The sequence below is a fragment of the Carcharhinus amblyrhynchos genome, chromosome 15 (genome assembly GCF_965287045.1).
Source record: "Carcharhinus amblyrhynchos chromosome 15, sCarAmb.v2.hapA, whole genome shotgun sequence".
Taxonomy (NCBI): domain Eukaryota; kingdom Metazoa; phylum Chordata; class Chondrichthyes; order Carcharhiniformes; family Carcharhinidae; genus Carcharhinus; species Carcharhinus amblyrhynchos.
In genome coordinates this window covers 65,903,799-65,920,375 of record NC_137338.1, presented here as the reverse complement: position 1 = coordinate 65,920,375, position 16,577 = coordinate 65,903,799, and the positions used below count along the sequence as shown (strand labels likewise).

General features: G+C 44.6%; 1 protein-coding gene across 1 annotated transcript in view; it reads right to left on the bottom strand.

Annotated features, from left to right (window-relative positions):
* Positions 1–3,190, bottom strand: part of LOC145352997 (coagulation factor X-like) — an 87,223-nt gene extending 84,033 nt beyond the window's left edge. The window contains exons 1-2 of the mRNA XM_080203310.1: positions 3,124–3,190; positions 949–1,109 (exon numbers count right to left, since the gene is read on the bottom strand). Coding sequence (XP_080059436.1) covers positions 949–1,109; positions 3,124–3,190 — 228 coding nt within the window. The remainder of the gene's footprint in view (positions 1–948; positions 1,110–3,123) is intronic.
* Positions 3,191–16,577: the final 13,387 nt, after the last annotated feature.

Sequence of the window (16,577 nt, the reverse complement as noted above, 5' to 3'; positions counted from 1 at the left end):
AAGTTTAAAAAAAAGGGTGGCATGGACAAGTTGGGCTGAAAGGCCTTGTTCCATGCTGTAAACCTCTATGACTCTATGACTCTATATTATCCTTCATAGAAACGTAGAAAATAGAAGCAGGAGTAGGCCACTCAGCCTTTCATGCCTGCTCCACCATTCATTTTGATCATGGCCATTCATCAAAATTAGAATCTGATTACCCCCCCTCCCCCACACTCACCATATCCCTTGATCCCTTTAGTCCAAGAGCTACATATAATTTTTTCTTGAAATCAGATAATGTTTTGGCCTCAACTACATTTGATGGATAGTGAATTCCATAAATTCATCACCCTTTAGGTGAAGAAATTTCTCCTCGCCTCAGTTCTAAAAGGTTAACCCCTTATCCTCAAGCTATGATCTCTCGTCCTGGACTCCCCCAGCACTGGGGACACTCTTTCTGAATCTACCCTGTCTAACCCTGTGAGAATTTTAAAAGTTTCTATGAGATCCTCTCTCACTCTACTAAACTCCAGTGAATATACTCCTAACCAACCAAGTCTCTCCTCATATGACAGATTTGCTATCGCAAGAATCAGCCCAGTAAGCCTTTGCTGTACTCCCTCTGTAGCAAGGATATCCTTCCTCAGATAAGGACACCAGTTTTATCCACATTATACTGCACTTACCATGCATATGCCCACTCAGAGCCTGTCCAAATCACGCTGAAGCATCTGCGCATTGTCCTCACAGCTCACCCTCCCACCCAATTTTGTATGATTTGCAAATTTCGAATAATATATTTATTTGCAGTAAAACCTATTGCTGATTCAAGCCACATCAAGTCACCCTCAATCTATGACAGTTAATATTTCTCATCTTGTTCCGTTCAAAGGATGCAATAGAAAAATGTGACATTGCTCAGAAATGGAGCAACATATCAAAACTAAAACAAAGCTTTGTACTTACAGTTGCCTGATCATTTTCATAGATTTCTCTGACTTCTTCATATGAACACGTCTCTTCAATGCATTCTCTCTCCACATCACCTTCTTTCAGTTCTTCCCAGAAGCTGTTGGCACGTCTCTGGCGTGTTAGGATGCTGTTAGCATTTTCATTGGTCAGAAACACTAAATTGGAAGAAATCAATGATAAACAAAAGGGTTAGCAGCTATCTGAAAACTACCCTGGCTGACTCATGGGCTTATCTCTGACCTATAGAGTCATGGGCCTATCCCTGACCTATAGAATCATGAGCCTATCAGAGACCTACAGAATCATGGGCCTAACACTGGCCTATAGAATCATGGACCTATCAGTGACCTATGGAATCATGGGCCTATCCCTGCCCAGTAGAAGCATAGGCCTATCCCTAACCTGTAGAATCATGAGTTTATCCCTGGCCTATAGAATTATATGCTTATCCCTGACCTATAGGATCATGGGCACATCCCTGGCCTATAGAATCATGGGCTCATCTATGACCTAAAGAGTCACGGCCCTATCCCTGATCTTTGGAATCTTTGGTTTACCTTTGACCGATAGAGCCCTGGGCCTACCCCTGACCTATATGATCACGGGCCTATCCCTGGCCAATGGAATAACTAGCACATCCTTGACTTATAAAATGACCTGCCTATCCTTGACCTATAGAATCATGGGCCTAACACTGGCCTATAGAATCATGTGTCTGTTAGAGACCTATAAAATCATGGGCCTATTAGTGACGTATAGAATCATGGGCCTATTAGTGACCTATGGATTAAAGACCTATCCCTGATCTATAGAATCATGACCCCATCCCTGACCTACGAAATGAAGAGCCTATCCTTGACATATAGAATCATGGGCCTATCAGTGACCTATAGAATTATGGGCCTTTCTCTGACATATAGAATGATGGGCCTATCCCTGACTGATAGAATTGCAAGCCCATCCCTGACCTATATAATCATAAGCCTATCACTGATCTATAGAATCATAGAATCCCAAAGGTACGGGAGTCCAAAACTAGAGAGCATAGATTTAAAGTGAGAGGGGAGAGATACAAAAGTGTCCAGAGGGGCAATTGTTTCACATAGGGGGTGGTGAGCATCTGGAACAAGCTGCCAGATGTAACAGTCGAGGCGGGTACAATATTGTCTTTTAAAAAGCATTTAGATAGTTACATGGGGACAATGGATATAGAGGGATATGGGCCAAATGCGGGCAATTGGGATTAGCTTAGGGGTTTAAAAAAGAAAGGGCAGCATGGACAAGTTGGGCCGAAAGGCCTGTTTCCATGTTGTAAACCTTAATGACTTTATCTACCCATGACCTATAGAATCATGGGCCTATCTCTGACGTATAGAATCATGGGCCTATCTCCGACCTATGGAATCATGGGCCTCTGACCTGCAGAATGATGGGCATATCTATGGCCAATTGAAGCATGCGCCTATCCTCTCCCACCCTCCATCCCAGCCTTCCTGACCTTGACTGCGAGCCTATCACCCAGCCATGAACTGCCAATTTGGGGAAAATCACATTCAGTGATGTGAACTTCTGACTCCCATTTGAGGTTGATTGATTCTTCAGTAAATTTTCAGCAAAATCCTACATTGGATTTGGTGCCCAGATGCTTAACACAGATTCATTTACTGATTGACGAGAAAGCGGAGGGAGTGGGAGAAAAAACAGTCATGACTGGAGGTGTGAGAGGGCTGTTTATATGATGGGAAGAGAAATAAATGAGCAATTGAATTAAATGGGTGACTAACGGGCAAATGTGGCAGGATTTAGGAGAATAAAGCTTTGTAAAATGATGAACCAATACCAATTATTGCAACAGGAATGAACCCAATGCTACGACTATGATATTGAATGAAACTGAGCTGTTTTGTTCTGTGGGCTGATTTCCTCAATCAGAAATCTCAGCCTGAATGAAACACTAAAAGAACAGTTAGTGGGTATTTGGCAGCTGTATCTCATTTAATTCAGTCATCAAAATAATTATTGTCTTACGTGTCAATTGACTGCAACTTACTGAGGGGATGATCGCGTCGCCTTATTAAGATAACAAACTTTGAATCTTTGCACCTTTGGTAAGCATAGTTTTGAATTTGAGAATCTTTCAACACAAAGCATTTGACAGAAAGACGGTACCTGAATTTTCAGCTCCTGTAGGATTATAAAACAAGAAAAGATATATGACCCAGAAAAGACTCGCCATGGTTTGATTCTGCTAAATCTCTTGCATCTGAATTTTGGTGAACAGGCTGAATAAACAAAAGTTCAAAGATCAACAACCAGTTTGAAAAAAGAAAACACTCAGGTTCCTGTTGAGCCTCATCTCTAATATCCTGTGTGTCGCAATCAGAAGTCACGGTTTCCTGAGATTGTGAACAAAACTGTCCAGTGCACAAGTCCAACATCTCCTCGCTTGCACACCTCTTCCATAGCCCCATTGCCCCCCCTTGCACCCCACCCACCTGCCACACCCACCCTCCACACTCTGACCCAACCTCTGCACCTCTACCCACCCACCATACTCCACTCACACCCCTACCCACCCTCTGCACCCTCCTCGCACTCCCTACCCACTCTCCTCCTTGCACCCACCCTCTGCACTCCCCCACTCCCTCCACACCCCCTTTGCACCCACCCTCCACAGTGCCCTTTTACCCACTTTCCACTGCCCTCTCCCACCCACCCAACTTATCACCCCCCCTCTGCACCCTCCTCCCGCAGCCCCTGGCACCCCACTCCTGCCTCTGCACCCCTTTTTCTATCACCCTCACCCACCCTCCGCATTCTCCTGACATCCACCACCTCCCACTTTCCACCCCCATCCTCTGCCTCTGCATCCACTGGCACGCACCTTCCACAATCCCCCTTGCTTCCACCCACTCTCCAAACCCCAACCTGCACCCACATCCAGACTCCCTCCACATCCACCCCCCCCAGCCCTCCATAACCCCTTACACACACACACACACACACACACACACTACCCCGCCTATCCTTCCCCTCCCCCCATAACTGTCTGTGTGAAATTGGAATGTGACTGTTTTGCGGCTGGGGTTGGTTTTCTGGAATAGGTTTCCCATTTCACAACACAACAAATCCTTGTTGCAGTTCGGACTGTGAGCTTATTATTTATTCATTTATGGCTAGACCAGCATTTATTGCCCATCCCTATTTGCCCTCGAGAAGTTGATGGTGAGCTGCCTTCTTGAACTGCTGTAGTCCATGCACAGTTAGTGAGGGAGGAAGTTTAGGATGGATTGGAGATACGATTTCAGGTTGCAGTGTTCCCATGAGTCTCTCCTTGTCCATGCAGGTTATAAAGGTCATGGGTTTGAAAGATGCTTGCTAAGGATGCTAAGGAACCTTGCTGAGTTCTTGCAGTGCGTCTTGTGGATGGTACACATGGCTGCCACTGTGCATTGAGAGATGAAAATTTAAAGAAATGGATGTGTTGATAATCAAACAGGCTGTTTTGTCCTGGATGGTGTTGAAAAGTCATGTGGCATCAGTGGAGAGTTGGCAAGATGGATACAGAACTGGCATGGCCATCGAAACAAAAGGTAGCAGTTGAGGGGTACTTTTCTGAATGGAAGACTGTGACTAGTGGTTTCCACAGGGACCAGTTCTGGGACCTTGTTGTTCATCGTATATGTAAATAATTAGGAGGAAAATTTAGCTGGTCTAATTTATAAGTTTGCAGATGACACAAAAATTGGTGGAGTTGTAGATAGTGAAGATTGTCAGAGGATACAACAAGATATAGGTTGAAGACTTGGGCAGAGAAATGACAGATGGAGTTTAATCTGGACAAGTGTGAGATAATAGATTTTGGAAGGTCCAATGCATGCAGAAATTATACAGGAAATGGTAAAACCATTAGGAGTATTGACAGGCAGAGATATCTGGGCGTATATGTCCACTGATCACTGAAAGTAGCAACGCAGGTGGCTTAGGGAGTCAAGCATGCGGCATGTTTGCCTTCATAGGTCGGGGCATTGAGTATAAAAATTGGCAGATCATGCTGCAGCTGTACAGAACCTTAGTTAGGCCTCGTTTAAAATATTGTGTACAATTCTGGTTGCCACACGACCAGAAGGATGCGGATGCTTTGGAGAGGGTACAGAAGAGGTTTACCAACATGTTGCCTAGTCTGGAGGGTATTAGCTATGAGGAGAGGTTGGATAAACTCAGTTTGTTCTCACTGGAGGTTGAGGGGTGACATGATAGAGGTTTACAAGGTTATGAGTGGCTTGGACAGTTTGGATAGTCAGACGCTCTTTCCTAGGATAAAAAAGTCAAGTGCCAGGGGACACAGGTTTAAGGAGTGTGGGAAAAAATTTAGAGATGTGCGAGACAAGTTTTTTTACACAGAGGGCGATGAATGTCTGGAACGCGCTGCCTGGGGAGGTGGTGGAAGCAGGTACAATAGCGGCATTTAAGGGGCAACTGGACAAATACATGATTATGATGGAAACGGAAGGGTACGGACTCCAAAAGTGCATAGGGTTTAGTTTAGGCAGGCATCATTATCGGTGCAGGCTTGGAGGGCCAAAGGCCCTATTCTTGAGCTGTACTTTTATTTGTTCTTTGAGCTTCAGGAGCATAGGTGGAGCTGCACTTATCCAAGCAAATGGGGAGTATCCACTCTCCTGATTAGTGCTTTGTAGATGATGGGCAGGCTTTGAGGAGTCAAGGGTGAGTTTTTGACACAGGATTCCTAGCCACTGACTTGCTCTTGTCGCCGCAGTATTTATATGGCTGGTTCCAACATGTTGTCTTGTCATTTATCCACCCAAGTCTGAATGTTGTTTAGCTCTTTCTACACATTTCTTCAGAATGTGAGTTGAGAAATGTAGCGATCACAATGTAATCATCAGTGACCATCCATTTTGGTAGGAATAACAGCGAAATGGACTATTATTTAAATGGTAAAAAATTGCAGCATGCTGCCGTGCAGAGGGACCTGAGTGTCCTTGTGCAGGAATCTCAAGGTCTTGGTTTGCAAGTACAGCAGGTAATTTATTGCTAGAGGGATGGAGTTTAAAAACAGTGAGGTTATGTTGCAGCTGTATAAGGTGCTGGTAAGGCCACACCTGGAGTATTGTGTGCAGTTTTGGTCTCCTTACTTGAGAAAGGATATATTGGCACTGGAGGGGGTGCAGAGGGGATTAATTAGGTTGATTCCAGAGTTGAGAGGGTTGGCTTATGAGGAGAGACTGAGTAGGCTGGGGCTATACTCACTGGAATTCAGAAGAATGAGGGGAGATCTTATAGAAACATATAAGATTATGAAGGGAATAGATAAGATAGAAGCAGGGAAGTTGTTTCTACTGGCGTGTGAACTAGAACTGGGGAACTGGAAGCCTCAAAATAATGGGAAGCAGATTTAGGACTGAGTTGAGGAGGAACTTCATCACACAAAGGGTTGTGAATCTGTGGAATTCCCTGCCCAGATGAAGAAGTTGAGGCTTCCTCATTGAATGTTTTTAAGGCAAGGATAGATACATTTTTGAACAGTAAAGGAATTAAGGGTTATGGTGAGCGGGCAGGTAAGTGGAGCTGAGTCCACAAAAAGAACAGCCATGATCTTATTGAATGGCGGAGCAGGCTCGAGGGCCAGATGGCCTAATCCTGCTCCGAGTTCTTACGTTCTTATTACCTTATGATGGAACAAGTGGATGGGATGATAAAGAAGTCTATGGTGCCCTTTATTCATCAGAGCTTTGAGTACAAGAGTCAGAATGTCACAAAGAACAGTACAGCACAGGAACAGGTCCTTTGGCCCACCAAGCCCACAGATGCCTTTCTAATCTAATATTTTCTTGCCTCGACGTGGTCCATATCCCTCTATTCCGTGTCTATTCATGTATCCATCCAGATGTCTCTTGGACATTGTTATAGAATCTTCTTCCACCACCTCCTCTAGCAGCATGTTCCCAGCCTTCACCACTGTCTGGGGAAAGCCTGCCCCTTCCATCTCTTACCCCCTCTTACTTTCTACCAATGCCCCCCAGTAATTAGGAGCAACCCTTAACCCATAACCCCTAATTCTTTTACTGTTCAAGAAGACAGAGGGTAGCAGTGGAAGGGTGCGTTTCTGAATGGAGGGCTGTGACAAGTGGTGTTCCTCAGGGATCAGTGCTGGGACCTTTGCTGTTTGTAATATATATAAATGATTTGGAGAAAAATGTAACTGATTTGATTAGTAAGTTTGTAGACAACATAAAGGTTGGTGGATTTGTAGATAGCGATGAGGACCACCAGTGGATACAGCAGGATATAGATCAGTTGAAGACTTGGGCAGAGAGATGGCAGATGGAGTTTAATCAGGACAAATGTGAGGTAATGCATTTTGGAAGGTCCAATACAGATAGGAAATGTACAGTAAATGGCAGAACTCTTAAGAGTATTGATAGGGAAAGGGATCTGGGTGTACAGGTACACAGGTCACTGAAAATGGCAATGCAAATGGAGAAAGTAGTCAAAAAGGCATCTAGCATGCTTGCTTTCATCAGCCAGGGTATTGAGTTTAAAAATTGGCAAGTCATGTTGCCGCCTTATAGAACCTTAGTGAGGCCGCACTTGGAATATAATGTTCAATTCTGGTCGCCATATTACCAGAAGGATGTGGAGGCTTTGGAGAGGGTATGGAAAAGATTTACCAGGATGTTGCCTGGTGTGGAGGGCATTAGCTATGAGGAGAGGTTGGAGAAACTTGGTTTGTTCTCACTGGAGTGGTGGAGGTTGAGGGGAGACCTGATAGAAGTCTATAAGATTATGAGACGCATGGACAGAGTGGATAGTCAGAAGCTTTTTCCTAGGGTGGAAGAGTCAATTACTAGAGGGCATAGGTTTAAGGTGCGAGGGGCAAGGTTTAAAGGAGATGTACGAGGCAGATTTTTTACACAGAGAATAGTGGGTGCCTGGAACTCATTGCCAGGGGAGGCTGTGGAAGCAAATACGGTAGTGACTTTTAAGGGGCGTCTTGACAAGTACATGAATAGGATGGGAATAGAAGGATATCATCCCCAGAAGGGTAAGAGGTTTTAGTTAAGTCAGGCAGCATGGTTGGTGAAGACTTGGAGAACCGAAGAGCCTGTTCCTGTGCTGTAATTTTCTTTGTTCTTTGTTCTTAATTGATTCTTCTACCCTGGTGAGAAGACTCTGACTATCCACTCTATCCAAGCCTGTCATAATCTTGTAAACCTCCATCAGGACTGCCCTTAAGCTCCAACACTCCTATGAAAACAATCCAAGTTAGTTCAACCTTTTTTCATGGTTCACATCCTCCAAACCAGGCAACATCCTGATTAATCTTTGCACCCTTTTGCACCCTTTCCAACGCATCACTATCCTTCTGGTAATGTGGCAACCAGAATTGTACACAATACTTCAAATGCAGCCTAACCAACATATTATACAACTGCAACATCATTTACCAGTTCCTCTACTCAGTGCCCCAACCAATGAAGGCCAGCATGCCTTCTGCATTCTTGACCACTTGAGTTGCCACCTTCAGGGAATTTTGGATCTGCACGCCTAGATCCCTCTGTATGCTAATATTTTTAAGTGCTCTACCACTTACTGTATACCTTCCTGACATGGCAGCTTTATAAAACTTAGGTTAGGCTACAATTAAGGTATTGTGTTCAATTCTGGTTACAACATTACAAGGGAGGGTGTGGAGAATTTAGAGAGATTGCAGAAGAGGTTTACTAGGATGTTGCCTGGATTAGAGGGTATGAGCTATAAGAGGAGGTTGAACAAACTAGGGTTATTTTCTCTAGAGCAGTGGAGGCTGAGGGGAGACCTGATAGAAATTTATAAAATTATGAGAGGCATAGGTAGGATTGACAGTCAGAATCTAAAGATGTGCGGGTTAGGTTGATTGGCCATGCTAAGAAATTGCCCCTTCGAGTCCAGGGATGTGTAGGTTAGAGGGATTAGTGGGTATAATAGGGATATGGGGGTAGGGACTGGGTGGGATTGTGTTCGGTGCAGACTCGATGGGCCGAAGGGCCTCTTTCTGCACTGTAGGGTTCTATGATTCTATGAATCCTTTTCCCAGAGTTGAAATGTCTAATAATGAGAAGGAGATGTGAGTGGCAAATCTTTTTACAAAGGGAGTGGTAGGTGTCTGAAAAGTGTTTCAGGGATAGGGGTGGATGTAAAAACGATAGGGATGTTTAAAGTACTTTTAGATAATTACATGAATATGCAAGGAATGGAGGATATGGACCAAGACCAGGCAGAAAGGATTAGTTTAATTTGGCATCATGTTTGGCACAACATCATGGGCCAAAGGGTCTGTTTCTCTGCTGTACTGTTCTATGTTTTATGATGGTTATTAGTGAAACAGCTGAAGATGTTTAGGTCTAGGACATTACCCTAAAGAACTCCTGCAGTGAGGTCCTGAAACTGATCCCCAACAACTGCAATGAACTTCCTTTGTTCCAGTTATCCAACCAACAGAGTTTTTCTGATTCTCACTGACTTCAGTTTTGCTGAGGCTCCTTGATGCCACACACATTCAAATGCTGCCTTGATGTCAAGAGCAGTCACTCTCACCTCACCTCTTTAGGTCTTTCGTTCATGTTTGAACCCAAGGCTGTAATGAGGTCAGGAGTTAGACAGTCATGGAGGAATCCAAGCTGAGCATGTGTAAGCATATTTTTGCTGCGTAAGTGCCAGTTGATAGCATTATCAATGACACCTTCATCACTTTGGGAATCATTTCCATATATTAGGATGAATGTTCATGGCTCTGTAGTCAGAATTCTGGGATCGATTACACCAAAGCTTCCGACACTAGATATCGGTCTATGAGCCATCAGGTTCTGGACTGTTTTAAAGGTGATTTATACTGCCTGAAACAATGTCTTGAACTTTTGAGATGCTTCAGGATTGATTCCCAGCAGTGAGAGCTTCTTGACAAGGGTGTGTGCATAGATCTAAACACTTTGTATGGCCATGTCAACCAGCATGGATCACATTGCATTGCACCCACACACAAGAATGTACTGGCTGCTCCAATCATAAGAGGAGCTTCATTAGGGGATGTCCATCAAAAAAGAAAATTTTTCCAAATTGTCCTAGAGGCAGATGTCCTACTTCCTGCATGGTTTCCTGATACCACTGCCGCTGCGATGGTGATAGGCACACTCAGTTGTTTACGGCGCAGCAGCCATGGACAATCTCCATCATGTGGGTTGCTTTATGGGGATGAATGATGTTTTCAAATCTTCAGTGGAAGGAGCAATGAAAGATGAAGAGGATTGCTCAGTGACTAAGGTACAGCAACAAGATAGGAGTGGGAGAGATGGAAAATGCTTTCAGAGTTTCCTGACCCACAGTTTGATCCTCCTGGGGCAGCATAGAACATAGAACATAGAACATTACAGCGCAGAACAGGCCCTTCGGCCCACGATGTTGCGCCGACCAGTTACAAAACAATGACCCACTAACCTAAACCAATCCCTTTTCGTCCATAAACCATAAACTATGCATGGTGGCACAGTGGTTAGCACTGATGGCTCGCAGTGCCAGGGACCCAGGTTCAATTCCCAGCTTGGGTCACTGTATGTGCAGAGTCTATACGTTCTCCCTGTGTCTGCATGGGTTTCCTCTGGGTACTCCATTTCCTCCATGGAAAGACATGCTGGTTAGGTGTATCAGTCATGCTAAATTCTCCCTCAGTATACCTGAACGGGCGCCAGAGTGTGGCAACTAGGGGATTTTCACAGTAACATCATGCAGTATTAATGTAAGCTTACTTGTAGCTAATAAATGAACTTTAAAAAAAAACTTCCTGTTGTGCTCCAACCATTCATTATAGAAACTGTTTGATTTTAACTCTTCCTTAGCCCAATGGACACTAGAACAGAATCCCTAGATACAGAAGGAGGTCACTGGGTCCATTGAATTTATGCCGACCACAATCCCAGCCAGGCCCTATTCCCGTATTTACACTGTTAATCCCCTTGGCACTAGGGTCAATTTAATATGGCCAATTAACCTAACCCTCACGTCTTTGGAGTGTGGGAAGAAACTGGAGCACCTGAAGGAAACTCACGCAGATGCGGGGAGAATATGCAATCGCTACACAAATAGCGACCGAGGCCAGAATTTAACCTGGGTCCCTGGCACCGTGAGGCAGCAGTGCTAACCACTGTGCCACTGTGCCATCCAGAATGAAGTAGTTTATATGTCACAGGATGGACACAGCACAGGGTATAGTCCCCACCTCACTATCTTACCCCCTCAATCTCTCAACTCTTTACTACCTCAAAACTCACCCCCCTCACCATCTCAACCCTTGAGATTGTGGATATTTGTAAGTATAATAGGGTAGAATTAGTGGGAGATATTAATTTCCCAAGTATTAACTGGGCCACCCAGAGTGCAAAGGGCCTAAATGGGATGGAATTTATTAAATGTATCCAAGAAAGTTTCCTGAATGAATATGTAGAGGGCCCTACTCGGGAGAGTGCAATACTGGTCCTCCTCTTAGGAAACAAGATAGGACAAGTGACTGAAGTATCAATCGGAGAGCACTTTGGGTCCAGTGACCACAACACTATTAGTCTTAAAATAGTTATGGATAAAGATAGAACATGTCCACAGGTTAAGGTCCTAAACTGGAGCAAGGCCAATTTTGTGGGAATTAGGCAGGATCTCATAGAATCCCTACAGGGTAGGGAGGCCATTTCAGCCCATTGAGCCTGCAGCGACAACAATCCCACCCAAGTCCTATCCCCATAACCCATGCATATTTGCCCTGCTAATCTTTAACAAAGCTTTGACAAGGGGTCAACTGGACTCAAAACATCAGCTCTTTTCTCTCCTTACAAATGCTGTCAGACATGCTGAGATTTCCCAGCATTTTCTTTTGTGGTTTCAGATTCCAGCACCTGCAGTTATTTACTTTAATCCTGCTAATCTCCCTGACACTAAAGGGCAATTTAGCCTAACTAAAGTTCTATAAAGCTGTAACATGACTTGCCAATTTTTAAACTCAATACCCCAATATGGAATATGGAATGAATTGCTAGAGGAAGGTATAATAGCAATATTTCAAATGCATTTGGATAAGTACATGGACGGGAAAGGATTAGAGGGATACTGGGACTAGCTGGGAGGCTACCATGGTCGGCATGGACCAGTTGGGCCGAAGGGCCTGTTTCTGTGCCATATTACCCTATGCTCCTATGACCTCACCAGCTCAACAACTCTACGCCTCACTCTCTCAGCATCTCAACCCTTACTCCCTCACCAAATCAACAACTTATCATCTCAACATCTCGCCACCTTAATCCATCACCCCCTCAGCCTCTCACCCTTCTCATCACCTCAACTCCTCAGCACCTCAACTCATCACCACAAGCCACGACCCCTTATCACCTCAATCCCTCACCACTTCACCACCTCAACCCCCTCACTGCATCAATCCCTCACCCCTTCACCAGCTAAATCCCTCATCCCCATGCCACCTCACCCCTTCACCAACTCAACCTTCACCTCTGAACCATACAATCCCTTCCCTCTCACCCACTCAGCCTCTCATCACCTCAAAACCCCACCCCCTCAATAGGCCCCTCAGCACCACAGCCCTTCACCAGCTCACCCCTCTCCTCATCAACCCCCCACCTCTTCCCCACATCAACCCCTCACCACCTCAGCTCCTTACCCAATATCAACTTCAAACCTTTACCCCCTCAGGACCTCAACCTTTACTCCCTCTACCACTTCACCCATTCAACTCCTTACCACCTCACCCCTCACCACCTTATCTCCCCACCACCTCAGCCCCTCACCCTCTTGCCTCACTTGTGTACACCTGGTACAGCCAAGGCAGCTAGATTCACAAAGCACACCCCTTGGCCCCCTGCTCCAATATTCCGCCATCTTACCAGCCTGCCAGGAAGCATTCTTGTAGGACATGTCATAGACTTTGCTTTCAGGAGTCAAGCCTAATAAACGTAAATGACTCAGCACTCATCCTGCCCATCCTTCCCAGTTCAAGGATAATCGGGTTGAACTAGATTCATTGAATCATTGTAGATTGCCTTAGGCCCATTGACTCTGCACTGACCACAATCCCACCCAGGCCTATCCTCATAATCCCATATATTTACCCCGCTAATCCCCCAACACTAGGGTCAACTTAGCATGGCTAACTAACCTAACCCACACAATTTAGGACTGTAGGAGGAAACCAGAGCACGCAGAGGAAACCCATGCAGACATGAGGAGAACATACAAACTCCACACAGACAATGACCGAGGCTGGAATTGAATCTGGGTCCCTGGCGCTGTGAGGCAGCAGTCCCAACCACAGTGCCACCGTGCCAATTGAAAAGATGAAACATATATTGAAAATGTAGAGCATCAAAACATTGCAGGTAGAGGAAAATAACAAGCTGGGTGAAGTGGGGGTGATAGTGAGGGGGCAGAGGAGAGGGTGAGAATAGAATGGGTGGGGAAGGTTTAGTTTAGTTGACAGTAATCAGAACAAGTGAATGCAGAACAAATTTCCCTCAGACCCTCACTGGCTGAGATGAAAAGTGTTACTATGGAGAGTGACTAGAGTCATAGAGGCATAAAGTCATAGAGGTTTACAGCATGGAAACAGGCTCTTCGGCCCAATTTGTCCATGCTGCCCTTTTTTTTAAATCCCTGAGATAAAATCCCTAAAATGACATATAAATGATTAGAGGATTAGATAGGGTGGACAAAGAGAGCCTTTCTCCTCAGATGGAGATGGCTAGCATGAGAGGGTATCACTTTAAATTGAGGGGTATAGGACAGATGTCAGAGGTAGGTTCTTTACTCAGAGAGTAGTGGGGGCGTGGAATGCCCTGCCTGCAATAGTAATGGACTCGCCAACATTAAGGGCATTTAAATGGTCATTAGATAAACATATGGATGATATTGGAATAGTGTAGGTTAGATGGGCTTTAGATTGGTTTCACAGGTCGACACAACATCGAGTGTCGATGGGCCTGTACTGCACTGTAATGTTCTATATTCTAATCCCAGTTGCCCACATTTGGCCCATATCCCTCTATACCCATCATACCCATGTAACTATCTAAATGCTTTGTGAAAGATAAAATTGCTTTTTGAAAGAAAGTACCTGCCTCTACTGCTACTTCTGGCAACTTGTTGCAGACACTCACCACCCTCTGTGTGAAAAAATTGCCCCTCTGGACACTATTGTATCTCTTCCCTTTCACCTTAAACCTATGCCCTCTAGTTTTAGACTCCCCTACCTCTGGGAAAAGATATTCACTAATGCCTCTCATTATTTTATAGACCTCTATAAGGTTACCCCTCAGTCTCCTACGCTCCAGAGAAAAAAGTCCCAGTCTATTCAGCCTCTCCTTATAACTGAATCCACCAAGTCCCGGGAGCATCCTAGTAAATCTTTTCTGCACTCTTTCTAGTTTAATAATATTCTTTCTATTATAGGGTGACCAGAATTGCGCACAGTATTCCAAGTGTGGCCTTACCAATGTCTTGTACAATTTCAACAAGACATCCCAACTCCTGTATTCAATGTTCTAACCAATGAAACCAAGCATGCCGAATGCCTTCTTCACCATTCTGTTCATCTGTGACTCCACTTTCAAGCAGCTATGAACCTGTACCTCTAGATCTCTTTGTTCTGTAACTCTCCCCAACACCCTACCATTAACTGAGTAAATCCTGCCCTGGTTCAATCTACCAAAATACATTACCTCGCTTTTGTCTAAATCCATCTTCCATTCATCAACCCACTAGCCCAATTGATCAAGATCCTGCTGCAATTGGAGAGAGCCTTCCTCACTGTCTACCATGCCACTAGTCTTGGTGTCACCTGCAAACTTATTAAGTATGCCCCTGATATTCTCATCCAAATCATTGATATAAATGACAAATAACAATAGGCCCAGCACTGATCCCTGAGGCACACCACTGGTCACAGGCCTCCAGTTTGAAAAACAACTCTCCACAACCACCCTCTGGCTTCTGTCAAGAAGCCAATTTTGTAACCATTTAGATACCTCACCCTGGATCCCGTGAGATTTAACTCACGGGATCCAGGGTCCCTAGACCCTGACTAGCGGAACAGTTCCTGCAGCCTGTTTCCGTCTCTTCCTGAGGTGTGACATCAAGACAACAACTCTGTTGAGTGTCAGACCTGAAGTTTTTTCACAAAGGTTTGAATAACCTTTGTATGCAATAATTCAGTGGAAAATTAGATGAGAAGTAATCTGAAATTTAGTTTTCTGGGGACAAAAAGATGTTGAGTTTTTTAAAAACACATTACTTATTTTCTCTCACTCTTCTGGTCCTACCAATTGACCGTGAGGGGCCCTCTGCAGGACAACTGCTCCCCTCCAGGGCTCAGCCTGGAGCTGTCAATCTACAACCTGAACCTGCGTGACATTGGAAAACAGAGCTCTCAGGAAGGCCCTGACCTGCTGACCTCTGAACTGCTGACCTGATTACTCTGCAAATTCAACAATTAGTCAACAACAGCAGAGAGAACAGTAAACAGACATGAAGGTTCATTAAACTCAGCAAATACTAGAGAAGAAAATATCACTTATTAACATGTAAGCACAGGTTGCCGGAACTGTACCCACTTAAAATGGAGCCAGTTAAAGTCAGACAGTAAACACAATGTTTGAGGCATTTACAGCCAATGGCTATGGGTAACATCTCGGCCACAAAGTCTCACTGGTCCACCTGAGGGATTGGACCTGGTAGAAAGGGGTAGGCATGTTGGGATGGTGGAAGAGAATTGCTGAACCAGGAGTCAAGCTCGCGATCAACTCCTCAGCATTTATGAATCCTCACAAATAGATTTTGGTTGCTTTTCTGCAGTGGCCCTTTAAGGACTGCTGATCAAGTCACTCAGCCATTGCTACAATTACGAAGCGTGTATACATTTGTTGCTGGTTTGGAAAGCAGATTCCCACCAACTTCACCAACTCCCCCAGACTGGTCAGGATAGAACCACAGAAACATCATACTGCAGAGGTCATTCAGCCCATTGTGTCTGCACTGGCCCAGAAAACAGGGGGAAAAAAGGCCTAGCTGCTCATTTTAATCCTATTTTTGAGCAGCTGGCCAATAATTTTGTAGCTTCTAACACTTCAGATGCAGATCCAGAAACGTTTTAAATGAGTTAAGTACTCCAACCACCAACTGAGTGAATTCCAGATGCCCACCACCCTCTAGTGAAAGGTTTCTCCTCATGTCTCCTCTAATTCTTCAACCAATTATCTTCAATCTGTGCCATGGTAACTGATCCCTCAGTTCAGGGAAACAGGTCTTTGTTGCCTACCCTATATGTAGACCTCACATAATACCTCAATTAGGTCACTGCTTAGCCTCCTCAGTTTGGAGGAAAACAATCCCAGCCTATCCAATCTCTCCTCAAAGTCCCCTGGCAACGTTCTTGTAAATCTCCTCTGCTCTCTCTCTCTACAAAAATTATGTCGTTCCTGTGGTGACCAGAACTGTACACAATACTCTAGCTGTGGCCTAACCAACGTTTTATACAGTCTTAGCACTATATCCCTGTTTTTGTTTTTAGTACT